Source organism: Elephas maximus, chromosome 20 (genome assembly GCF_024166365.1).
Source record: "Elephas maximus indicus isolate mEleMax1 chromosome 20, mEleMax1 primary haplotype, whole genome shotgun sequence".
Lineage (NCBI taxonomy): Eukaryota > Metazoa > Chordata > Mammalia > Proboscidea > Elephantidae > Elephas > Elephas maximus.
The window spans coordinates 70,071,962-70,098,607 of NC_064838.1; the positions used below are offsets into that span (position 1 = coordinate 70,071,962).

The 26,646-nt window shown below is 42.7% G+C and overlaps 1 protein-coding gene across 1 annotated transcript in view; it reads right to left on the minus strand.

The window, feature by feature from the left end:
* The window catches only part of ADAMTS9 (ADAM metallopeptidase with thrombospondin type 1 motif 9), a 199,390-nt gene that overhangs the window by 104,834 nt on the left and 67,910 nt on the right, over positions 1 to 26,646 (minus strand). Inside the window, exons 17-22 of the mRNA XM_049862795.1 lie at positions 16,731 to 16,897; positions 16,511 to 16,640; positions 15,802 to 15,928; positions 9,352 to 9,562; positions 7,990 to 8,154; positions 6,196 to 6,360 (exon numbers count right to left, since the gene is read on the minus strand). Of these exons, the coding sequence (XP_049718752.1) occupies positions 6,196 to 6,360; positions 7,990 to 8,154; positions 9,352 to 9,562; positions 15,802 to 15,928; positions 16,511 to 16,640; positions 16,731 to 16,897 (965 nt within the window). The remainder of the gene's footprint in view (positions 1 to 6,195; positions 6,361 to 7,989; positions 8,155 to 9,351; positions 9,563 to 15,801; positions 15,929 to 16,510; positions 16,641 to 16,730; positions 16,898 to 26,646) is intronic.

Sequence of the window (26,646 nt, forward strand, 5' to 3'; positions counted from 1 at the left end):
ACATACAGAACAATGTTACAGAATTGAGAGTCCAGAATAAACCCACACATCTACAGCTAATTGATTTTGACAAGGGTGCCAAGGCCATTTAATGAGTCAACAAGTGGTACTGGGACAACAGGATTTCCAATACAAAAGAATGAAGTTGAACTCCTACCTCAAGCCTTATATAAGAATTACATTAAAAATTGATCAGTAACCTAAACAAAAGGGCTAAAATTTTAAAACTCTTAGAAGAAAACAGTGCAAATCTTCATGACTTTGGATTCGGCAATGGATTTTTAGATATAAGACCAAAAGCATGAGCAACAAAAGAAAAAACAGGTAAGTTGGGCTTCATTAAAATGAAAAACTTTTGTGCAACAAAGGACATTATCGAGAAAGTGAAAAGATGACTAACACAATGCGAGAAAATATTTGCAAATTACAAATCTGATAAGGGTCTAGTCTCCAGAATATATAAAGAACTCTTACAATTCAACAATACAAAGGCAAAGAACCCAATTTAAAAACGGGCAAAGAACTTGAACAGACATTTCTCCAAAGAAGATATACAAATAGCCAACAAGCATATGAAGAGACACTCAACCTAATTAGTCATTGTTGTTGTTGTGTGCCTTCGAGTCAGTTCTGATTCACAGAGACTTTACAAGATGAAGTAGAACTGCCCCATAGGGCTTCCTAAGCTGTAAATCTTCACAGGAGCAGATCGCCAGGTCTTTTCTCCCGAGGAGCTGACTGGTGGGTTGGAACCACCAATCTTTCAGTTAGCAGCTCAGCATTTAACCATAGTGCCACCAAGGCTCCTTAGTCATTACCCAGCACCCAGTGCCGTCGAATTAGGGAAATTCAAATAAAAACTACAATGAGATACCACTTCACACCCACTAGGATGGCTATTATTGAAAACAAAAACAAGTGTTGATGAGACTGTGGAAAAATTGGAATGTTTGTGAATGGCTGGGGGGAATGTAAATGGTGCCGGTGCTGTGGAAAGAAGTCTGGTGGTTTCTCAAAAAAAGTAAAATTCAGAATTACAATATGACCCAGCAATCTCAATTGAAATTCCAACAACATTTTACTGAAATGGAAAAACTAATCAATGACTTTACATGGAAAGGAAAGAGGCCCCAAACAGCCAAAGCAATATCAAAGAGGAAGAACTACGTAGTAAGTCTTCATCTCTTGATTTCAAAACATACTATACAGCTACAGTAACCAAAACTGCCTGGAACTGGTTCAATGACAGACACATAGACCAGTGGAATACAGCTGAGAACCAAGAAATAAATCCACTCATATATGGGCAATGGGTTTTTGACAAGGAGTTAAAGTCTATTCAATGGTGAAGAAATAGTCTCTTTAAGAAGCAGTGCTAGAACAATGGGATATCCAACTTGCAGAAAAATGAAACAGGACCCATCCCTTGCACCACACACAAGAACTAACTTAAAATGGATCAAAGACTAAAGTTCTTGGAAGAAAACGTAAAGACAAAACTATGAGACCTAATTAAAAAAAAAAAAAGATTATCAAATACAACTATAAATGCACGAACAGCAGAAGACAAATTAAACTGGGACCTCATAAAATTAAACATTTATGCTCATCAAACAACTGTATCAAAAGAGTAAAAAGACAACCTACAGACCAGGAAAAAATCTTTGGGAATGACCTACGTGATAACAGTTTAATCTCTAAAATAGACAGAAAACTTCAAAAGCTCAAAAAAGTAAAAAGACAAACAACCCAATTAAAAAACGAGCAAAGGACATTAAGAGACACTTCTCCAAAGAGGACATTCAAGTGGCCAACAAACACATGAAAAGGCGTTCTCAATCACGAGCCATTAACGAGATGCAAATCAAAACTACAATGACATACCATCTCACCCTGGCTAAAATGGGACTGATAAAAAAACAAAAATCAGAAAACAACTGTCTTATGCTGGGTTCTCTAGAGAAGCAAAACGGTGAAGCATTCATAAAAAAAAAAATCAAACCTGTTGCCATCAAGTCAATTCCAACTCATAGCAACCTTACAGGACAGAGTAGAACTGTCCCATATGGTTTCCAAGGAGCAAGTGGTAGATTTGAACTGCCGACCTTCTGTTTAGCAGCCATGACTCTCAACCACTGTGCCACCTGGGCTCCAAAACATGCATGTGTATGTATATACATATATATAGAGAGGGAATCATCTCAAGGAAGTGGCTTATTGGCTTATGTGGCTGTAAAGGCTGGCAAGTCCCAAGTCTGTGGGTCAGGCATATACATATATATAAAATATATATATAAAATACATATATAAAATACATATATATATATATATATGATGCAAGCCACACTCCCGAGGGAAACTCCCCTTACAACTGATTGGTTGATCACATCAGATCACATCATGAATAATGACTACATCATTACATAACTGCCAAACCACTGAGAATCACGGCCCAGCCAAGCTGACACACAACTTAAACCATCACAACAACAAATGCTGGAGAGGATGTGGGTAGACTGGAATCATTATTCACTGCTGGTGAGACTGTAAAATGGTATAACCAGTATGGAAAGCTGTATGGCACTTCCTGAAAAAAACTAGAAATAGAACTACCTTCTGGTCCAGCAATCCCACTCCTAGGTATATATCCTAGAAATCTAATAGAAGAGACACAAACGGACATATGCACACCTACGTTCTCTGCTTCACTATTCACAGCAGCAAAAAGATGGAAAAACAACCTCAGTGGCCATGAATGGATGAATGGGTAAGAAAAATCTGGTGTATACATACAGTGGGATACTATGCAGCCATAAAGAGTAACGGTGAGTGTTCAAAACATCTTATAAATAGGTGAATCTGGAGGACATCATGATGAGTGAAATAAGTCAATCACAAAAAGACAAATATTACATGATCTTACTTTTATAAAAAGACAAGAGTAGGTATACATACAGAAACTGACTTTCATTGGTGATTACCAGGGATGGGGCGTAGGGGTAGAGGACACTCCAGAGAGTAGACACTTGTTATTTTTGGTGATGAAGAAGGTAACACTGAATGTGGGCAAAGGGTGCACAGCCTGACCAAGGTAAATGATGTCACTAAGAAGTACACAAGAAAAAAAGGTGTTTTTGGTAAATGCTTTATGACATACATAATTTTGCCACAGCAGCAACAAGAGCCAAAAAACATGTGTGTGGTTACATGTGTATGGAGGTAGGCGTGCACATTTATATTCAGCTCATGGGGGCACAGTTACGGACACTTCTCAGATACAACCACGTACCTCATGGGATTGGTTTTCTGAGTGTGAAGGCTTAGGACCACAGTCTCATGGGACACTTCAATCAACTGGCATAATATAGTTCATAAAGTTTATGTTCTACATTGTAGTTTGGCAAGTAGTGCCAGGGGTCTTAAAAGTGTGTGAGCAGCCATCTAAGATACAACGATTGGTCTCTACTCATGTGGAACAAAAGAGAAAACCGAAAACTAAGAAAATAAACTAGTCTAAGGAACCATGGCCTCATTTACCCTGAGACCAGAAGAGCTAGATGGTGCCCAGCTACCACTACCTACCATGCTAATCAAGGCCACAATAGATAGATCCTGATAGAATGGGAGAAAAATGTGGAACAGAACTCAAACTCTTAAAAAGTCCAGACTAACTGGACAGGTTGTAACTAAAGGACTCCCCGAGTCTACTGACCGGAGATACACGTTAAGCCTTGAACTAAAACTATCCCCTGAGACCACCCGTTAGCTATATAACAGACTGGCTCATAAAATAAAGAACATCATGTATGAGTACTGAGCTCCTTTAAAAAAATCATCTACGTGAGACCAAATGGTCAACAATTACTCTAAAGATGAGAATGTAAGGGGGCAGAGAAACCAGGTTACTAAAAATGGAACGACCAGAATGGAAATAATGAGAATGTTGACACATTGGGAAAATGTAACCAATGTCACTGAGCAATCTGTGCAGAAATTTTTAAATGGAACCTAATTTGCTGTGTAAACTTTCCCTGAAAACACAATAAAATATTAAAAAAAAAAGAATTACCATACGACCTAGCAATTCCGCTCCTAGGTATATACCCAAAAGATCTGAAAACAGGTACTCAAACAAGTACTTGCAGAGGAATATTCACAGCAGTGTTATTCATGACAGCCAGAAGGTACAACCCAAACGTCTATCAACACGTGAATGGATAAATAAATTGTTGTATATACACACAATGCAATATTATTCGGCCATCAAAAGGGAAGAAGTACTGCGACAACATGGATCAACTTCAAAAACATTACACTAAGTCAAAGAGTTAAATACAAAAGACCACCTATTGTATAATTCCACTCATATGACATATCCAGAATAGGTAAGTCCATACAGACAGAAAGCAGATTGGTGGTTGCCAGGGGCTGGGGGAGGGAAGAATGGGAGCAAACACTTAATGGATCTGGGGTTTTACTTTAGGGCAATGAAATGGTCTGGAACTAGGAGTGGTGGGTGCGCAGCATTAAAAAATGAAAGCACTAAATACCCTGAAGTTTTCACTTTAAAATGGTGCATTTTCTGTTATGTGAATTTCAAAAAAAAAAAAAATAGGTAGAGCACAGCCCCAATATTAGTTTTAAAAATATTGAAGGAAAATACATAAACACGCTAACACTAGTAATCTCTACAGCATGGTGTTGGGAATGTGTTTGTTTGTTTTCTAAATGACATTTTCCAAAATTCTCTAACAAACATGCATTATCCTTAAATAATATTTAAAAAAACCATTTGTGAAACAGTGGCAATGGTCGCATACCATGATGAATGTCATTAGTAACCTGGATTGTACATGTAAAAATTGTTGAATCTGCAGAAGTTTTGTTATGTACAGTTTTACCAAAATTGAAAAAATTTTTTTTTAATTGCTTCTTTGAATGGCATGTTTAATAAAAGGAAAAAGAAATCTTTGTTCATAAGAGGAGCTAGAACTGGTCTAGGGTACCCGTTGTCATCGAGTCGATTCCAACTCATAGCAACCCTACAGGACAGAGTAGAACTGCCCCACACGGTTTCCAAGGAGCGCCTGGTAGATTTGAACCGCTGACCTTTTGGTTAACCACTATGCTACCAGACATGGATAAAAAGAGGCTTATCGGTGCAAATAGATGTTATATTCCAAATCTCGTCAGTGACCCGGAGCTATGCTCTCTTCTTTTGATTAGCCCCTAAAAGCCAGGCAGGTGTGGGAGAAAAGGAGGCAGGACCTAGGTGTGTACTCAGTGACAGTACAGTACCCGCCATGCCAACCGGGGATGCTGTCCACCCTAGTGGGGAGGATTCAGAAGAGTGTCAGTATCAGCGGTGCAGACTGACGGTGCAGAAGTAAAGCCGCTCTCACTCACTGCGTGCACACTCGGAAACGAAGACACTGGCTAGCGCTCTAGGGTGGCTGTGGTTGGACAGGGTGGAGGGAGGCCATTCTTCAAGAGATTACATAAGTGACAGCAGACAGCTGCTCTGTTTCTCTGGGGAGTTTGAGGTGCTACTTAAATAGTACCCACAGTGCATCTGCTTCTAGGAAAGCTTAATACCAAGAGTCGTGGCTTCTCAAGTGCAAGCCCAAGGGAAACGTCCACTCTGTCCTTTAAGAATGGTTCAAGCTAAGACTGTGGGGCCAGCAGAATGGATGACTCTGCAGCCTTTCATCTAATAATTCTGCTAGAAGAGTCTGACATGTTGGACGTAGCCATGGAGGTGAGCTTTTGAAATGTGACAGTGGGAACTGAAACATCCCTTCCGCATCCCAGTCCAGGCTTTCCTGCCAAAAACTCTGGCATTGGATGACATTCTGCAGCCAACCCACAGAGGCATGCTAGAAGATAACATCAGCCAGACATGAAATCTGCTGTGAATTTGTTCAAATGCTCATGTGCTCAAGCTACAGCGTTAAGCCAAACAGCACAGACATGCATGTGGGACTGAAAATGGAATAATCAGCTCCAGGAGGGCAGGCGGCACCCCATGGCTGCACAGCTTCGCGTGACTGACTCGGCATTCCAGAGGTATAGCGCACACCACACGGCAGGGTGGTTGGATCCCAGGTTAAAGCCCCACCGCTGGAATGCCCCTCTCCAAGCTCTCTCCAGATAAGAAAGAAAGAATGTAGCTAAGAACCTTATCATTCAAAATACCTGTCCCCAGGGACCCGCCTGCCAGGACGCACATTCCGGCTGCTGACAGGTCTGCATGGAGGCAGGCTTGCTCTCGGGGTCACAGCTTCTATCGTTTAATCGATCGTCGCCAAACTGACACCAGACCTGGCGATGCTTGTTCCCTTTTCCGCAGGTGACTAAGCACTGTAATGAAAGGCACAGCCACTCAGGTCACTTCTGAACAAGGCGTGTGGCTCCTGGGGTTACTCCCTGATCAGCAGAGACAGGTATGCTCTTTTCCCACAGCACTTCCTGTCCCCTTTGCAACAAGGCTCACTCTTTCATTCAACCTGCTAAGGGATACTGCACAAGTCATGTGATCTCTCTGCCCTCAATTTTCTCATCTGTAAAATGGGGATAACAACAGAGCCTCCTGCAAAGGGTTGTGAAAACCAAATTGAAAGAAAATCTAAGTAAATCCTTAGTGTTCATTCAAAAATGTTAAATATAATCACCACTGTCATCCATGCTCACTGTAGAAATTTAAAAAAAACACAGAAAAACACAAAAGAGAAAATTACAATGATCCCAAACCTCACTATCCAGAGACAATTTTTATTAACATTTTGCTGCTTTCTTCCCAGTTTTTTATCTAAGGAACTTTGGAATATACTGAACCTACAGGCTGATCTTCCCACCCCGTTTTATGAAGCATTCTTGCAAAGGTTTATTGTTAATTTGTCTAGAAATCAAACACAGTTAATCACATGCAATGCTACTTGTCTAGCATTATAATATCCTTTGAAGATTCACATTTTATTTTATGTCAGAAATAATACTGTCCTCACACGGATGGGTTAAGGGCACGGATGCAGTAGCTGGAGCAGGCAAACATTTTTTCCTTCCCCACGTTTCTCACTTGGTCCATAAATAAGGGACTCTTGTTCCCAGGAGTCCCTAGCTGGTGGCAGTTAATATGCTGCTAATTGAAAGACTGGCAGTTTGAGTACACTCAGACATGCCTTGGAAGAAAGGCCTGGCAATCTATTTTCAAAAAATCAGCCACCGAAAGCCCCTTGAAGTAGAGTGCTGCTCTGACACACATGAGGTCACCGTGAGAAGGAATCGACTCCATGGCAACTGGCTTTGTTCCCCTTCTACATGTTCCCCTTGAAGGAATGTGGAGTGAGTCACTGCTAGGTAAGAACCGCACTGGGCTGTGTTAACAGGGAGTGCTAAATCTGTACCACCGAAGCCAGAAGGAAGCTCGGCTTCTTTCTCTTGCTCCTTTGGCTCCACCTGTACTGAACCACAGAGGGACAGACAGCCTGTGCCTTGTCAGGGAAGTGATGAGACACACACAGATCGGGAATGTTCAGCCTGGCCTTTTCTCTTTAGTCCAGGCTTCAACTAGCAACTGGGTGGATCAGTCAGATAGGCCACTCACTGGGGTCTAATTCCGTTGTTTCAAATACGAGGAAGTAGGAAACCTCATTTTAACTTTGGATCTAAGCCAGTGCAGCTTTACAATTAATAAAGCCGTGGTTTCCTTTCAGGGTGTGGCTAGGGCTCAAAGTGGAGGGAAGGTGAGGGACTGGAACTCCAAAATTACCAACAAAGCTACTGTAGTGGGTGACCAAGCCAGGTCCACTGTGCCTCTGAGGTCACCGGGGGCAGTTCCTGCCCAGGACTACAGCCATATGCAGGCGGGGGACTAGAGCTGCTGCTTCCTCAAGGAGCGTAGGAGAAAGGGACAGTAGGTTTAGCCTTGGCTAGGCCCAGAATTAGAGTATCGGAGATGGCCCAGGGGAAATGACGGCCCTCCCTGCTCACCTCTGACCAGTCTCCTGACTTCCACTGTGGGCAAGGGAATTCACTGCACCTCTGAATGGTGACTTTCTCCTGGTGAGTGCATTTGCTATCATCCAGAACATCATTCCGGCTGTTGACACAAATAGCCCTTCTCCTCTGGGTTCCACCATCACAGCTTTTAGAACACTGTAAGGACAGGATTTATGTAAAATTATTGCTGAGGATCCCGGCGATACTGGCTTGTCCCTTCCAGCCCTTTAGAAACAAACACATCAAAAAAAAAAAAAAAATAGCCTTGGCCAATTCTAGTTACTTTGGGAATGTCTGTCCATGATACTGAAGTCCTGGGTGGTGCAAAGGGTTAACGTGCTCAGCTGTTAAGTGGAAGGTTGGAGGTTGGAGTCTAACCAGAGGTACCTCAGAAGAAAGGCCTGGAAAGCAACCTCTAAAAAATCAATGATTAAAAACTCCATGGAGCACAGTTCTACTCTACAGGTGGGGTCGCCATGAGTTGGCAGCAACTTTATGGCGACTGGTGGCTCATGCTATCAATTTTTTTTTTAATAATTTTTATTGTGCTTTAAGTGAAAGTTTACAAATCAAGTCAGTCTCTCACACAAAAACCCATATACAGCTACATATTCCCAATTACTCTCCCCCCTAATGAGACCGCCCACTCTCTCCCTCCACTCTCTCTCTTCGTGTCCTTTTCGCCAGCTTCTAACCCCCTCCACCCTCTCATCTCCCCTCCAGGCAGGAGATGCCAACATAGTCTCAAGGGTCCACCTGATCCAAGAAGCTCACTCCTTACCAGCATCCCTCTCCAACCCTTTGTCCAGTCCAATCCATGTCTGAAGAGTTGGCTTCGGGAATGGTTCCCGTCCTGGGGCAACAGAAGGTCTGGGGGCCATGACCACTGGGGTCCCTCTAGTCTCAGTCAGACCATTAAATCTGGTCTTATGAGAATTTGGGGTCTGCATCCCACTGCTCTCCTGCTCCCTCAGGGGTCCTCTGTTGTGTTCCCTGTCAGGGCAGTCATCGGTTGTTCATGCTATCAATTTATTTAACAGGTTTATGTTAAGTCAACATTAGTCAACTAGCATAGGAAAACAAAGCTGGAAATGGCCTGTGGGGTATGGAAAAAGTGATTGGTTCAGAGGTGTTTCAGCACTCTCAATTTTCCACATGCCTTGCCCATACCAGACACAACAAATCATAATATTCTACAGAGCACAGATGGGGTCAGGCATTATAAATCAATCACAGCACTCTTTTCCAGACAGCCTAAACTGGGCTTCTTCACGCAGCTCTGTGAGGAGATGCTGTCAACTAGTGAGAGTTGGAATCCAAGATGGGGATTCTCTTTGCTTGAGAACGACTTACTTCAGTCCAAGCAGAATACCGCCAGCCACCCGTGTTACACTCTCCGGAGCATTTCTCCCGGTTGGTGGGTTTGGGCTGGCTGCTGCAGAAGCTGTCATCAACCTTCTCAGTCTTCCCATCTAGCCTGCTGTACTTGGCACAGAAGATGTCTAGCGTGCGGTAACCCAAGCCACACTGCGCACTGCATTCACTCCTGCGGCCAACGTGCCACCTGTGCATAAACAATGGGAGAAACCAACATTTGCTGAAATATACTTGACAATCTGTGTTTCACTGGTGGAAGAGTTGAGCTCTTTTCTTTCTAAACTCAAGTACCATGGAACCAAAAGCCACAGTCAGTTACTAAAATCCAATTTTAAACCAGAATTTATTCCATGTATTTCTTCATGGCTGCAAGTGTACATGAAAGTCACAGAGTGACAGACAGAGGTTCTGTCTTTGTGAAGACACTCTCCCGATATAGCCAATCTGAAATGCAAGCAACCAAAAAGAGAAAAAAAAGAAATTCAACAGAGCAAGAAAAAAAGCAATTTTATATTTAAAGGTTCATGCAGCCCAGTATTTCATTTCACAAGCGGATTCTTCAATGGAGAACCAGCATTGGAAACTCACCTGAGGAAATCTCCCTTACATTGGCCTGTGCTAGAAGGTACTAGATGGATATTCTGTGAAGGAATAAAGGATCGAGTAATTTGGATTCCGCTAACTGTGCATTTCAAGTGTGCTAAGGCCTGTGGACATTATTATCTGTGAGTAAAGGCTGTATGATCCCTGAAGACTTGGGCCACATTCTATACAACTAGATTATACCCTTGTAACATTTAAATGGACCAATGTTTGTCACCTTTGTATCCCCAGTGCCCTAATGAGCCTTTCGTGGTACAAAGTAGGTGCTCAGTATATGTTGCCAAATCAATTGGTTCTTTTAATGCCTCCAGGAACGTGGTCAGTGCTTACGTTAATAGCAATAATAAAATACTTGAACTGAATAGAATATTCTACATAAATGAGCTTGAAACATATTTTGCTGATTGGAGTGAGAAATTCAGAAAAGGATAATTTTTTTTTAATAATCTTCATTCGATTTCACTCTTGATTATTAATTCTCCACTGTCCAAGGCCAAGAATTCTCCCATCCACACCTGTGCAGGGCAGACAACTTCAGGAAAAAAGGAGGCGAACTGGCCACATGCTCATCTTGGAATTTCTCACTACTGCCCGAAAGTAGGTCAGAGATGACCATCTGGCAAATAAAGTGGGCTACTGACAGTTTCTGTTAGAATGACACAGTATTTTGGGGATTTTGTGCTAACATGGAACATGTTAAGCGAGAGCCTGTAAAACAATGGTTTATCTCATCCTGTCACAGTTTAATCAGGCAGACTCTCACTTCCCTGAGGAAGTGAGGCAAAAAGGTGGACCAATTCAACAGGGGCATCTGGAACTTTCATCTGCCCTTTGATTCTTGGCTACCTTGTCTTTGCCTTTGTCACCATTTCCTTGTGGAAAGGTTATTTTCCATCCTGGATATGGGAGGCAGGCGTCCTGTCCCCACACAAAAACACAGCAGCATCTCTGGCTGGAAAAGTGTAGTAGTGTCCCTGGAAGCCACACAATGCCTGGAATCTGGGCAGAGGACCTTGAAGAGTCTGGAGAAAGGTCACAGCGTTTCCTCAGAAAAGTTCCTGTCAGAGCGCTATCACCTTAAATGCGCTGAACCTCTGTTTGGGGTGATGGAAAAGTTCCGGAAATGGATAATGGTGATGGCTGCACAACACTGTGATGTAATTGATGTTACTGAATCGTATGCTTAAAAATGATTAATATGGCAAACGTTATATTATATATACTTTACCGCAATAACATTTTTAAAAAGTCATCACCTGGTTCATATTCTCTCTCTGGAACTTAGCGTTCATGCAAAGATGGCTCTTTCAGTGTTTCTGAGTTCATTCAGTTCATTTCATACAACAGATGTATTTTGCTACTATATTTCAGGAAAGCATATTCTAAAGTGTTTGAGAAAATACGTGTAAGTATGTCTGTGTGCGGGTGGGTGGGGCTTGTGCAATAATTTTGAGGACCACTGGATTAAACAAGTTTCTATGTCGCACAATTTCTCAGAGCCTTCAAAACGTTATTAGCATTACGAATCTCCACAGGGGAAGGAGATACTCTGCAAGACTTCTCCAATACCAGTTGGCCATGGATCACCCCCTGGAACCAGAGTTCCACAAACACTGGGTTAGAAACTACTTTAAACAATTCAAAAACTCTTTTGAGTTTCACCAGTCAGTAACAATCCTCTCTCCATTCTTTCAGTTTCACATGTGGCCATTTAGCAATGACTCATATAAATTACAATCACAGTGACTGTCAAGCTGACAAGGAGAATAACAGGACACCTTCTTTATATTTTCGTATAAATTACAATCACAGCGACTGTCAAGCTGACAAGGAGAACAACAGGACACCTTCTTAAGGCTCAGTTATGTCTTTGTATATTTTTCAATGACCAATTTCTCCAAAAATTGTAAAAGCCAGTAAGATAGGAGTTGGAATACTGGCATATAAACACCATCATCTATTTAATTTCAGGCATGAGTGTCTGCATGTCTGGTTATGAGGTTTTATAAGCTCATTCTCAACTCCTCTTTTCTCTTTTCACTTTCAATTCCTACCCCTGAGGTCTGTCACTTCTACCACACCCTAAGCCATGGTCACAATTCTTCTCCTTCTTGCCTTTAATCAGCCACGGGTGCTATTATCATCCCCCACTGTGCTCTGACTGCTGTCCCTGTTTGGACTCAGCAGAGTTCAAGTATTAAAAAAAAAAATAGGCCTCTTTCTCCAAACGGGAGGTTTAGAATAGCACCATTGATATACCTACTATATGAAATGAGAAGACTTAAGCCCTGGCTTTACCTAGGAATTGTGAAATGACTTTTAATAAAAATCAGAGGATGAGCCCTAGAATAGAGAAAGGTCTGGATGTGAATGTACGATGCTCTAGTAGTTATTAGCTAAGTGACCCCAGGGAGTCCTTTAACCTCACTAAGCCTCAGCATCCTCATCCGTGAAATGGGGGAATATAGAATCTATCTCGTGGGGCTATTAACGGAGGCAAGGCAAGTGCAGCACTGAACACATTGAAAGCACTCAAAAAAAAGTAGCTATTACTATTATGGTTACTGCCCTCGGTGTTTTATTTTCCAGTCAGGCTTCATACAGCACAACATAAACCATAATGCTTGAGGAGGTCTTCTGTGCAAACCTACATAAACGTCCTGTGGATTTGGGGCTGCCTGCGTTGGAGCCCTGGTGGCACAGTGGTTAAGAGCCTAGCTGCTAACCAAAAGGTTGGCAGTTCAAATCCACCAGCAGCTCCTTGGAAACCCTATGGGACAGTTCCACTCTGTCCCATAAAGTCGCTATGAGTTGGAATCAACTTGACAGCAATGGGTTTGGTTTGGTTTGGTTCAATGCATTGGAGCCCTGGTGGTGTGGTGGTTAAGAGTGTGGCTGCTAACCAAAATGTCAGCAGTTCAAATCCACCAGTTGCTCCCTGGAAACCCTATGAGGTAGTTCTACTCTGTCGTATAGTCTCACTATGAGTCGGAATTGACTCAATGGCAATGGATTTGGTTTTGGTTTTTCAGTACATTAGCTTTGTAAAGATCTCTGAATTTCTGCTTTACATCTCAAAGCTTTCTATATAGAAGAAACTCTGGAGACCATCAGATCAGCTGGTATCATCACAAACTAAATTGCAGCTCCTTTTAGAATCTGCCCAAAGTGAAAAATAATAGATTCTTTGAAGTAACAACTCCAACATGATCTATACCCTCCAGTTGGTCCTCCTTGGGAAAACTCTAAGTAGGGTTCTCAAAGAATCATTATTTTTTTTTTACAGTCACATTCTATTACTGGAAATGCTGTGTGCTAACTTGCCTTCTTTGCGATCATAACAGCATGCTGAGCGCTGCAGGCAGGAGTGCCACGATATTTGCATTTATCATTTGAGACTCCACCAACCCGTCTGATTTGTCCAGTGGATAAATGACAGCTAAGGGGGCCCAGGAAATCCTGGCGGCGTAGTGGTTAAGTGCTGCGGCTGCTAACCAAGAGGTGGGCAGTTCAAATCTGCCAGCTGCTCCTTGGAAACCCTATGGGGCAGTTCTACTCTGTCCTATAGGGTCGCTGTGAGTCCGAATTGACCCCGTGGCAGTGGGTTTTTTTGAAGGGGACCCAAGTCAGGTAGGGAACACGGGCAGGGTACAAAACTCCTGGCAACTACTCCTATCCATGAAGGAAGAAAAACTGCACAGAATAGGATCAATAGTATCAGCCTTCATGATTACTTGACTAAGAATAAAACAACCTTTCTCCTAAGGCACAGGCTCTGGGGTCAGATGGGCTGCACTGCCATTCCACCAATAAGTTCACCGACCTTGGACAATGTTCTGAACTTTCTCTAGGACAACACCTATGTTGCTGTATGGTTGTGATGATTAACTAGGAGTAATATATGTTAAAAAAGCTCTAAGTAAATGGTGCACTGTCTTATTATTACCTTCAGAGTAGTAGAGGATCCAGGGGTAATGGGATGGAAGGCTAGTCTAAAAATGTCACCTTTTCCAACTTACTGAGGTTGTACCTTAAGGAATCTACCCACCAATTCAAAGAGTTCCCCCCTAAACTTTAGTGATTAACTCAGTTAAGCAATTAGCTAACTAATTATTTTTCTGAAAAGAACTTTAACTAATTTAACTCCATTGGCTGAAGCAACTCCCTCTAACAAGGATTAATACTGCCTAGTGTAATATATATATATATATATTTTTTTAGTGTAATATAGGGTCGCTATGAGTCGGGATCGACTCGACAGCAGTGGGTTTGGTTTTTGGTTTAGTGTAAGCATCCCCTTTTAATATTCTTTTTATTTTATTTCATGAGGAATTCTGCCAATGCCTTTTGACGGGCCAATGAACGCAAATCAGTGGCACTGGGTAGTGAGGGGGGGAAAGTGCCTGGGCTTTAAGTCACAGCTTTTAGGTCAGAACTGCACCATGACTCCTCTTCCAGCTCCCACACGGACATTCCTAATTGATCACAGCACTCCTCTCTTCTCCCAGACCCTCTAGTGGGTCTTAAAATCTTCAGTCTAGCACTACAGGCATCCAATATGACTTGAAAGGATTTGACATGATCATGTGGAACCCACAAAATGCTTAAGTGCTCACTCTGCTGCTTATGAATGATGAGGCCCTAGCAAGTTCCTACACCACCCTACATGGATAATTTCTGTTCTGTAAAAGGAGGACAAAAAAAAAAAAAAAAAAGGAGGACAAAGCACTGACTTATCTACATTTAACTGACACAGATCGTGCAATGCAACCCCAAGCTACAAAGTCATGGTGAACCCCACAAGCGAATGGAAAAGTTTTAGAATTCTCTACCCCTCCACCATGCTGTCTCTCAGACTTCATACTTTTCTTAAATACAGAATTATTTGAATATCTAGACACCTGTATATAGATTTTCTTCTCGTTCCTTCCGTTACTGTAGTGTGTTACGGCTTTCACATGCATGAGAGCTCTTCCCCGGGGTGGATACATAACATGATGTGTACTTTGAGGGATGAGCTTTCCCCTTTCTGTTGACTTTCAAACCAAACTTCTGTGTAAGATGTGACCCACTCATCATGATAACACCTACCCAAGCAAGCTGTGAGGATCAAAGGAGAACTTCTTTGGCTAAATACTGTTCTATATTAGCTATTTTTCATTCTTAGGAGAAGAACAAGAAAACCACAGGTTCACTGAAACACAAGAAAGAGGACCAAAATCCCGTCCTCTGCTCCTCACAGGCACAGACCTGCCTTGAGAACCTCACAGTCTAGTGAGGACAACAAGGACCCCTGCTCCTCACAAACACAGACCTGTCCTGAGACCCTCACAGCCCAGTGAAGACAAGGACCCCTGTTCCTCATATGCAGAGACCTGCCCTGAGACCCTCACAGCCCAGTGAGGACAATGAGAACTCCTGTTCCTCACATGCAGAGACCTGCCCTGAGAACCTCACAGCCCAGTGAAGATGATGGGGATGCCTGCTCCTTACAGGCACAGACCTGCCCTGAGAACCTCACAGTCTAGTGAGGACAATGAGGACCCCTGCTCCTCACAGACACAGACCTGTCCTGAGACCCTCACAGCCCAGTGAAGACAAAAACCCCTGCTTTTTTTTTTTTTTTCTCACAGGCAGAGGCCTGCCCTGAGAACCTCACAGCCCAGTGAAGATGATGGGGACCCCTGCTTCTCACAGGCACAGACCCGCCCTGAGACCCTCACAGTCCAGTGAGGATAACGAGGACCCCTGCTCCTCACAGGCAGAGACCTGCCCTGAGACTCTCACAGCCCAGTGAAGACAATGAGGAAAGAGTGGCCCCACCTCAGTTCACATTCTGTGCCACAGGGCTCAGTAATAGGTCCTGGCTGGGGCAGGCGATCACATCTTTGGTCAGAAACTGTAAGCTGATCCAATTCCCTGGTGCAAACAAGTTTTCTTTCCCGCTCCCCTAAATAGGAAGGAAAAACAAAGTTATCCAAAGAAAATAACCTATCCCATAAACTATTTAAACCAGAGATCAGCAACTTTCTGTAAAGGGCCACAGAGTAAATATTTTTGGTTTTGCAGACCAAACAATCTGTCACAACTACTGAACGCTGCCTCTACAGGCCATCAGCAGCCAAAGACAGGGTAATAAACAAATGGCGTGATTCTGTTCCAATAAAGCTTTATTTACAGAAGCAGGAGGCCGCCTGGATTTCGCCCACTGGCTATAGTTCACAGATCCTTCATTTAGACAAAGGAGATAATAGGTACTACAACTAGATATATCCATATCTCAGGAAAAAGGAAAGTGGCAGAGTGATTGCACACAGCTTATCCTGTGTGTAAACCCCACAGGAGAAGGACATGTAGTATATCTGAAATCCCTTAAAAAGCTAAACTTGCGAGTCAAAAACGGTCAAACAGATTCAGAGAAAGGAGAATACAGAATGCGTGCAGACAGAAAAGTTTATAGATTGTGGAATTTGACTGCCTCTGAAGTAAATAAATAAAAGAAAACCCCAAAACTCAACTCCAAAGTAGATACCTTGGCAGGGTTTGCTGCACGCTTGCCAGGGCCCATGGCTATTCCAGTAGAACTGCTGAGGTTTGTCTTCAATTGGAATATTGAAAGTGTAGCGCACGTCAGGGTTATACAGCTTTCCCACTGAGAGCACCTGGAATGTGCAGACCAAGTGGAGAGTGTTTGCATGCCTGGTGATGCCCAGTGGAAGGACAGGGGCGTGGACTCGTGGCCAGGTCTTTACCTGAAGTAAAAGCTCCTGTTCAATGCGATCTGTGGAGTTGATTCTTTCCACCACGTTGTCAGAGCCGCTGTATTCTATGACAGCATTCCCAACGCGGATCTCCCTTTTGGACATTGTGACAACGAAGTCTCCGTTTAGCAAGAATTCTCCTTTACTGCTTGATAAAGCTGTAGAGGAGAAAGAGCATTCACTGATCTGCTGCCAATTACCAGCTGTTTGAAATATGAAATAACATCTCAACAGGCAGAGAGTTACAGTGCAAGGAACATGGATATCAGAGCCAGGTGGACGTGGGTTCAAAGCCCAGCTTGGCCACTTGCCAGCTGTGCGGCCTTGGGAAATCAATTTCACATTCAGTCTCCATTTCTTTATCTCTAAAATGGCAATAAAAACACCTACCCCTCATGGTGCCTGGAAAAATTAAGTGAAATAACATGGGATGAAACTGATGTTGTTATGTGCTGTCGAGTCAATTCTGACTCATAGTGACCCTATAGGACAGAGTAGAACTGCCCCATAAGGTTTCCAAGGAGCACCTGGTGGATTCGAACTGCTGACCTTTTGGCTAGCAGCCTAGCTCTTAACCACTATGCCACCAGGGCTCCTTGGAGTGAAATAGGGGTCCTAATGATCCCGGAGCTTTTTACACAAGCAAAGTCTCATAACTTGAAAGTATGTACTAATGAACTGACTGCTTATAAAGGTGCTTACCACACAAACATCCTTCTCAACTTATATTAGAATTAGCTGAACCTATTGACTCTTTGTTTGCTCTCTTTCTTTGACGTATGTAGAAAACTGAAAATGCATGCCTAACGTAATGCTCAAATGTCACCTTTTCAATGGATCCACTATGGTCCCAGCTTCCAAGATGGCCCCAACGATCCTTGCCTCCCAGTATCCACACCATTGTGTGGTTGGCCTGCTCCCATACTAAGTAGGGCTGACCTATATAATCACCAGGATATGCAGCAATGATGGTGTATGACTTCCAAGGCCAGGTCAAACGCATCGTGTCTCTGCCTTGTTCTCCCCTGAATCACTGATGTTGGGAAAAGTCAGGTGACATGCTGTGAGGGTGCCCAAGCAGCCCCACAGAGAGGCACTTGGGGAAGAACTGAGGCCCCCAGCAATGCGGGATTGAGGCCTTCTGCCAAGAGCCTTTGAGGGAGTCATCTTGGAAGTAGATCCTACAGCCCCAGTGGAGCCTTCAGATGAGACCATAAACCCAGCTGACATCTTGATTGCAATCTCATGAGAGACTTCAAGCCAGAACCACCTAGCTATGCTGCTCCCAAATTCCTGACCCACACAAACTGACAGCATATATTTGTTGTTTCAAGCCACTATATCTTGAGAGAATTTAAAACACAATAAATGAAGGCTAATAAACCCACTCTGACCATTCTTTTAAAATTTGTTACTACCTTCCATTGCCAGTACAGACTCCATCCCTTCCTTCCCCAGCTTAATTTTTCTCCATAGTAATTTGTTTATGCTCTGACCTCCCAAACAAGAATGTAAGCCCCATAAGGGTAAGAATTTTGGGGTGGTTTTATTCACATTATATCCCAACATCTGGAAGAACATATTGTAAATGCTCAATAAATATTTTTTTGAAAGTATAAAGGAAACCTTGCAAAGATGAAAGAAATAGCGAAGTAGAAAAAGTGATGCTGGAGAACTGCTTGAATTAAGCACCAGAATATTGGTCGACTGAGGATCCGACAGACCAGTTGCTATCAAGTCAACTCCAACTCGTGGTGCCCCCATGTGTGTCATGGTAGAACTGTGCTCCAGAGGGTTATCAATGGCTGAGTTTCCAGAAGTAGATTGCCAGGACTTCCTCCCAAGGTGCCTCTGGGTGGACCCAAACCTCCAGCCTATTGGTTAGCAGCCAAACTCATTAACCATTTGCACCAACTAGGAACCCTTTAGACACACTTAGACCAGTTAAAAAACAATGAAAAGGAAAGAAAATTGACCAGGAGGATGAGACAACAGCTACTTTGGAAAGAATCATGTATTTATCAAAGGGCCAAGAGAGCCTCCTGGGAAAGGTGAGGAAGCCCCAGAAAGCTTTTACACAAAATGGACTCCTTTCAGATTTTACTGCTGAATTCCAACCCGAAGCGAAGAATGTACTTACTACTCTGCTATCACGTGACTTGACTGGAAAAACAATACAAAAATATTTAACAATTGCTTTATTCTCCATTCCAAAAGCCTGGGCATGATTGAAATTAAAACCTAAATTTTGTTGAATGTAAGATAAGTTTTTCTTTCTTTTTTGATTAATTTCTCAAGATAAAACCCCAGTTATACCTTTTCCCCCTAGAATTTACTACAAAATTTCTGTTTGATCTTAAGTACCACTTTTTCCCCCAGTACCACAGCTTCTTGAATAATGAGTCTGCTGAGCATTGTGCCTGGCCTGGAACAGGTACTCAATAAACCAGAACCATTTCACATTTGGGCCCCGAACACAATGCTGGAGAACGGTTCTCTTACCCTTTGTAATTTGTGCAAGATAGTAAACCTTGGCAGCGAGGGATTCCTTCAAAAGCACAGGCCATGTATTCAGGTGAATAAAGGAACAAGGAAATTTAACTCAAATAGGTTCCACCCCTGGTGTCAATGTCAATCAATCGGTAAACTCTGTCCCAGAAGCTGTGTCAAGCAGGACTCGTTGGCAGCGTCCTGTCTCAGCAGGAAGGAGCATTGTGAGGTAGTAGCAACGCCTGTCATGGCCGTGGAATCTTACCTATCTGCCAGGGAGATTCTAGCCTGTCCTTCAGCATGCAGACCAGAAACAGTGTGTATGCAGAAGAGGTTTAGAGGACTTAGGTAAAACAGGTATTGTATCCTAATGTGGGGATTAAAGAGGGCTGAGATGAAGCTCTGAGTATTCTTTGTGGTTCTGTAGCAACTGTGTCCTTGTTTTCTTGGACATGCTCCCTGAGTGGACACTATACTGATGCAGGGCTGCTCTTTCCAAATCAAACGAAACCTGTTGCCTTCAAGTCAATTCCGACTCATAGTGACCCTATAGGACAGAGTAAAACTGCTCCATAGGGCTTCCAAGGAGCAGCTGGTGGATTCAAACTGCCAATCTTTTGGTTAGCAGCTGAGCTCTTAACCACTGCGCCACCAGGGCTCTGCTCTTCCCAGCATCAGGAGTTAACTGCATTCCTGATCCAGTACTTCACTTGCCAGAATTCCCACTTTGTCAGGCCCATCTTGCCCTGATGGAAGAATAAAATGCCTTTATTTGAGATGGTTGAAAAGGGTGTGGTATCGTAGAGAGAAAGTCAGCGTTAGTGTTTAAAAACATAACACATCCTCTGACCTCCTGGCTCAAAATCCTTTGAAAATCTCTGCTACGTACAGAATACAGCTCAAACTCCTTAGCACAACCTCCCAATAACCTTACAAATCTTAGCCTGACCTATCTTTCCAGCCTCACCAATAAACTCCCACCAATAAGCCTAAATCTCCAGTCATCCGTATGCCCAGGTCAGCCATGCATTGTTCTACATGGAGGCTGTAAAACAAAGTGGTTAAGGGTATAGGGTCTGAGGCCAGACAATAAGGGTTCCAATTTTGACTCCCCACTTTTTGTTTGTGTGACCTTGGGTAGATTACTTAACCTCTCTAAGCCTCAGTTTCTTCATCGTATAATGAGTTTCCTCATAGGATTGTGACGAGAATTACCTAAGAGAGTGCTATACAGGCTTTAGTTCCTGGCAGATCATATTACACCCTATGAGGTGGAGTCTACTACTGATGCCTCATTTATGAATGAGAAAACTTTAGGGATGATTAATTTCCAAAGGCCATGTGCCTTTTATCCCAGAAGTCTATCTCCAGAGACTAGTACCTTCTAAATTTTTCCACGAAGGAAGTCAACAAATGTTTGTTAAATGAGTGAAATAAACTCACACATTCTTTCTCCTCATATACAAATAAATCCACCTCTGTGGAGTCAATTCCGGCTCATAGGGACCCTATAGGACAGGGTAGTACTCCCTCATAGGGTCTCCAAGGCTGCAACCTTTATGGAAACAGACTGTCACAACTTTCTCCTGTGGAGCGGCTGGTGGGTTTGAACCACTGACCTTCTGGATAGCAGCCGAGCATCTAACCACTGCACTACCAGGAATAAATCAAGACCGAATGTGTTTAGGTTACAGATTTTTAGAAATTTAAATAAGTTAAGTTTGTTTTGCAAGACTGAGTGAGCCCCTTTGCATGGACGGATTACCTAATATGCAAGGCACACGCAGGCAGGCCTACTTACTAATCTGCAGCACACGATTTCATAAACCCCTGTGAAACCCACGTGCACCTGTGCAGTACAGACTAGTAAGTAAACACAAATAAGCTCATGCAGAGTATGCTTGAGTAAGTAACCTTACTTACTGGTTAATCTGCCCCTGCCCCTTTAGTAAAGCACCCATTTAAAAATTTACTTTTACAAGCCCAATGAAGACCCAAGGCCATCGTAGGTGCTCGATCAATGATGTTGAATGATCGAGTGACTGAGCCTGACATTCGTGACACGGAGAACAGAGTGCTTCCAGCTAGCAACTGCTTCCCAGTCAGTATAAACCTCTGACCACATCGTCTCCCCTGAAGCTCCTGCAGCATGAGACCCACTAGCCAAGCAAGGCGCAGGACTTTCAGTGGGTCATTGACTGGAGGTGAGGTTGTTTCGTGGCACCTTGGGCCTCCTGAGGTGCTCCCTGACGAGGGTCACTTACAGGGTGACAGCAGGATGTGCTGTCAACGAGGTCACCCAGTTCTTTCAAGGGAAATCTCATGCTAGTAACCCAGCTGACATTTCACCTACAGAGGGGAAATGAGATGTCACAATGCCAGTTCTGTAAATGAGGCAGTAATCCATTTTCACTGGTATTCAGAGAGCAATCACCTATTCTAGGCTCATCCTAGGGCTCCTTTCTGATGTCTCCTTGTTTCCTCTTGTGCGTACGCTACCTTGGGCATTTCGCCCGTCACTGCCGCTCCTTACCCCAGTAGATGGTGAGCAGGAAATGAGATAGGAGCTCAGATGATCTAAGCTGCTCTTATGATTTGCTCTGATAAACGCTTTGGCCCCAGACATCTTTGAAGTCATCAGCTGAAATGAAGTTCCTGCTTTATCTTGAACTGAATCAATTCCTGTCTTCCCACTGCCACAATTAATCAAGGGCTGAGTATACTGGAGACATATTAGTATCACAGAAATGACTAATTTTTCTTCTGAAGAAGTAGGAGCATGGTGGTACTGGGTGCAACTTGGCTTTAGCCCAATAGAAGGAAGGGCTCTATGTGGAGGGACAGTCTTTGACAGGGAGGTTTCTGCTTCGGTTCCTTATGAAATAGTTTCCTGAAAACAACAATCTGCTACCCAAGCTCCCACTCATGTGATCAGGGGAGCTAATTTCATGGGTTAGTGTCTCTCCCATTTTACTCTTCAGAGCTGGGTTGCTACAAAGGCCCTCTCTCATGGACATTGCTCTCTCACCAAAGCACACAGAAGGAGTATGGCTTGACTGACCTATTAAAAAAATACGAGGGCTAAGGATGAAGACTACTTAGCAACCTACAGCTATGAATGGACCCAGGCAAGATTGAACTGTGGGTTTTAAAACTTTCTTAGTGCATTTGTTGATTTTCCTTCAAGCCAAGGGTAAGCATTTACACACCCTAGACTCAATGACAACATCAAATTCTTCCTAAATTGTTAAGCTACTACTGTAAGGTTCAAAACTCTGAGGTTTCGACTTTCATACTTGGTGAACTGTGGCTCGAGCTCCATGCATGCACACTTGCCAGTTGATTCCAGGAGACTTCCTTAAGCCAACAGGTGATTTTTTCATTATATCTCGTTAGAGAGCCACAGCTGGTACAGACCGCCTGTCCCAGATGATAATTCTTCTTTAATTTTGGCTCTTTCTTTGAAAGGAGGTTAAGAAGCCTTTAAGAGGAATAAAAGGTTATCAGGAGGCCCTCCCTGAATTCAGGCTCCTGACATGGATTGATTAAATTGAACTGCATGGAGATCGTTTTTCCAGGAAGTAGAAGAATGGACAAGAATCCTTCCCTCTTTGGAGAAGAAAGAAGCAGATCAACACAGGTTTCAGCTCTCTGGAAATTAATTTATAAAGGAGGTTTCATGCAATGCTGCTTGATTTAATTAGGAAGTAGTCAGGGCACAACAGTCACACACTCAAATGTATAACCAAGCCAAGGAAGAAAAATGCTTGGCCCATTTTGCATGGTGGTAGAGTGAGAAATACAGGATTCCCAAAAGAATAATTTGAAAAGAGTCCCTGTGAACTCCGTTAATTGATTTATAGCCACCACTATTGGACATTTAGGGTTAGAAAAAGCCAATGTGGCCATTGAGTTATTAATCCAAGTAAGACTTTGTGGTCCTCGAAAGAGGTGATGATTGTGTCTATTCCAAGGTAACAGTACCCCCTATTACGTGCATAGTAAGTACTCAGTAAAGACAACACATGCAATGGCTTCCCAACAGTTCAGCACTCATTTACGTAGCACCTGCTATGTGTAGGCTTTATGCTAGGAACTGAAGATGTAAAGACCGTAAAACACTAGTGTTCCTACGGATACGTAAGAAACAAGTCTTCTCATCTCAGCTGATGGCAACTCAATCCTTTTAGTTGCTTGGGTCAAAACCCTGGAGTCACCCTTGATACCTCTCTTTCTCACACACACTATATTCAATCCACCAACAAAACCTGATGGCTCAAAGAGGCCCCGAGTAGCGAAAGCAATATTGAAGAAGAAGATCAAAGAAGGAAGTCTCACACTTCCTGATCTCAAAACTTACTGTACAGACATGGTAATCAAAACAGCCTGGTACTGGTTCAATGACACATAGGCCTATGGAACAGAACTGAGAACCCAGAAGTAAATCCATCCATGGGCAGCTGATTTTTGACAAAGGGTCAAAGTCCATTCAACAGGGGAGAAACAGACTCTTTAACAAATGGTGCTGGCAAAACTGAATATTCATACGCCAAAAAATGAAGCAGGATCCATACTTCACACCATGTATGAAAACTAACTCAAAATGGATCAAAGACCTAAATGTTAAAGTTAAAACTATGAAGTTTCTGGAAGATAACATAGGGTCAAAACTAGGTGGCCTAATTTTCGGCATAAACAGTCTCTCAAACAAAACTAAAACTGCATGAATAACAGAAGATAAATTAGACAACTGAGACTTCCTAAAAATTAAATACTCGTGCTTATTGAAAGACCTCACAAAGAGATTAAAAAGATAACCTACAGACTGGGAAAAAATCCTTGGCAACGACACATCTGATAAGGGTGTAATGTCTAAAATATATAGAAAATGTCAACAACTCAACAACAAAAAGATAAACAATACAATCAAAAAATGGGCAAAGGACATGAACTGACACTTTACCACAGAGGACACTCAGACAGCCAACAAATACATGAAAAGATGCTCGTGATTATTAGCCATTCCAAAACCAAAAACCAAACCCAGTGCCGTGGAGTCGATTCTAACTCATAGTGACCCTGTAGGGCAAAGTAGAACTGCCCCACAGAGTTTCCAAGGTGCGCCTGGCGGATTCTAACTGCCAACTCTTTGGTTCGCAGCCATAGCACTTAACCACTACGCCACCAGGGTTTCCGAAGGGTGTATTGGCCATTAGAGAGATGCAAATCAAAACTACGATGAAATACCATCTCACTCTTGCAAAAATTGCACTGAATAAAAAAAAAAAAAAAACAGGAAACAACAAATGCTGGTGAGGCTGTGGAGGATTGGAACTCTTATACATTGCTGGTGGGATTGTAAAATGGTACAACCATTATGGAAAACACTATGGTGCTTTCTCAAAAAGCTGGAATACCTTATGATTCAGCAGTCCCACTCCTACGTACATATATCCTAGAGACAAAAGAGCAGTGACAAGAATAGACATATGCACACCCATGTTCAATGCAGCATTATACACAAGAGCAAAAAGATGGAAAAAACCTAAGTGCCCATCAACAGAAGAATGGATAAACAAACTGTGGTACGTGCATACAATGAAATACTCAGCAACTGTAAAGAATAATGAGGAATCTGTGAAACCTCTTCTAACATGGATGAACCTGGAGGACATTATGCTGAGTGAAATATGTCAATCACAAAAGGACAAATATTGTACAATCTCACTTTCATAAAAAGTCAAGAATAGGTCTACACACTAAAAGTTACGTTCTTTGGTTACCAGGGATGGGAGAGGGAGAGAGGAGGAATCCCTTTGTAGACAGTAGACACTTGTTATTTTTGGTTATGGGAAGGGCAACACCCTATATGGGTGAAGTCTGCACAACTTGACCAAGGTAAATGAAGACACTAAGAAATACACAACAATAAGGGAAAATGTCAATAAATGCTATAACATATAATTTGCAACAACAATATTAACAACCAAAAAAAATGCATGTGCTTACATAGGTAGACACGTATGCATGTATGTATATAGGAAGGGACACGTGAGTAACTGGGTACGCATGTACAGGTGTATCTGTGGGCATATGTGTATACATGTTTATGTATACACATAAGGGGCACAGTTATAGATACTTCCTAGACATAACCAAACGCCTTGTTTGAAGGCTTGGGACCATAGTCTCATGGGGCAACTCAGTCAACTGGCATAACATAGCTCATGATGATAATGTTCTACATCCTAGTTTGGTGAGTAGTGCCTAGGGTCTTAAAAGCTTGTAAGTGGCCATCTAAGATACAACTATTGGTCTCGACTTCTCTGGGAACAAAAGGAAATGATGGAAAACAAAGACTCAAAGAAGAAACTAGTCCATAGGACTAATAGCCCACATGAACCACAGCCTCTCCTAACCTGAGATCAGAAGAACTAGATGGTGACCAGCTACCACTACTGACCATTCTGACCAGAGACACAATAGAAGGTTCTGGATAGGAAGGGAGAAAAATGTAGAACAAAACTCAAATTCCTAAAAAAGGCCAGATTTATTGGCATGACAGAGGCTAGAGGAACCCTCGAGATTATGGCCTTAAGATACACTTCGAGCTTGGAACTGAAGCCACTTCCAGGGCTCACCTTTCATCTAAACAATAGATTGGCTTACAAAATAAACAATACCACCTGTGAACACTGTGCGCCCTTAAGTAATGAAGTATATGAGACCAAACGGTCAACAAAGATGAGAAGTTAAGAAGGCGAGGGGAAGCTAGATTAATGGAAACAGAACAAACAGAACAGAAATGATGAGAATGCTGACACATTGTGGAAAATGTAACCAATGTCATGGAATAATTTGTATAAAAATTGTTAAATGAGAACCTATTTTGCTATGTAAACTTTCGTCTAAAACACGATATTAAAAAAACAGAAACAACGAACCTGACGGCTCTGCCTTGACATATCCAGAGTCTCACCACATACCGCCACCTCCATAGTGCCTACTTTCCCGCCAAGCCACCAGCATCTCTCTCGGGTTACTCCGATAACCTTCTACCCAGTCTCCCTGCTTCTACCCTGCCTCTCTCCCCCTACCACCTACTTTCAACATAACAGCCAGCGTGATCTTTTTAAAATATAAACACGATAGATAATGTGCATCATATCTATCATTCCCCAGCTCAAAACCTCTAGTAGTTACCCATTTCTCTGAGTAAAAGCCAAATTTCTTGGTTATAGGTCCCAGTGATGGTTAATTTTATGTGTCAACCTGGCTAGGCTATATGCCCAGTTGTTGGGTCAAGCATGAGTCTAGATGCTGTTATGAAGTGGTTACATGTGATCGAATCAGCTGGTAGATCACCCTTCGTAATGTGGTGGGCCTCATCCAGTCAGCTGAAAGCCTTTGCAGCAGA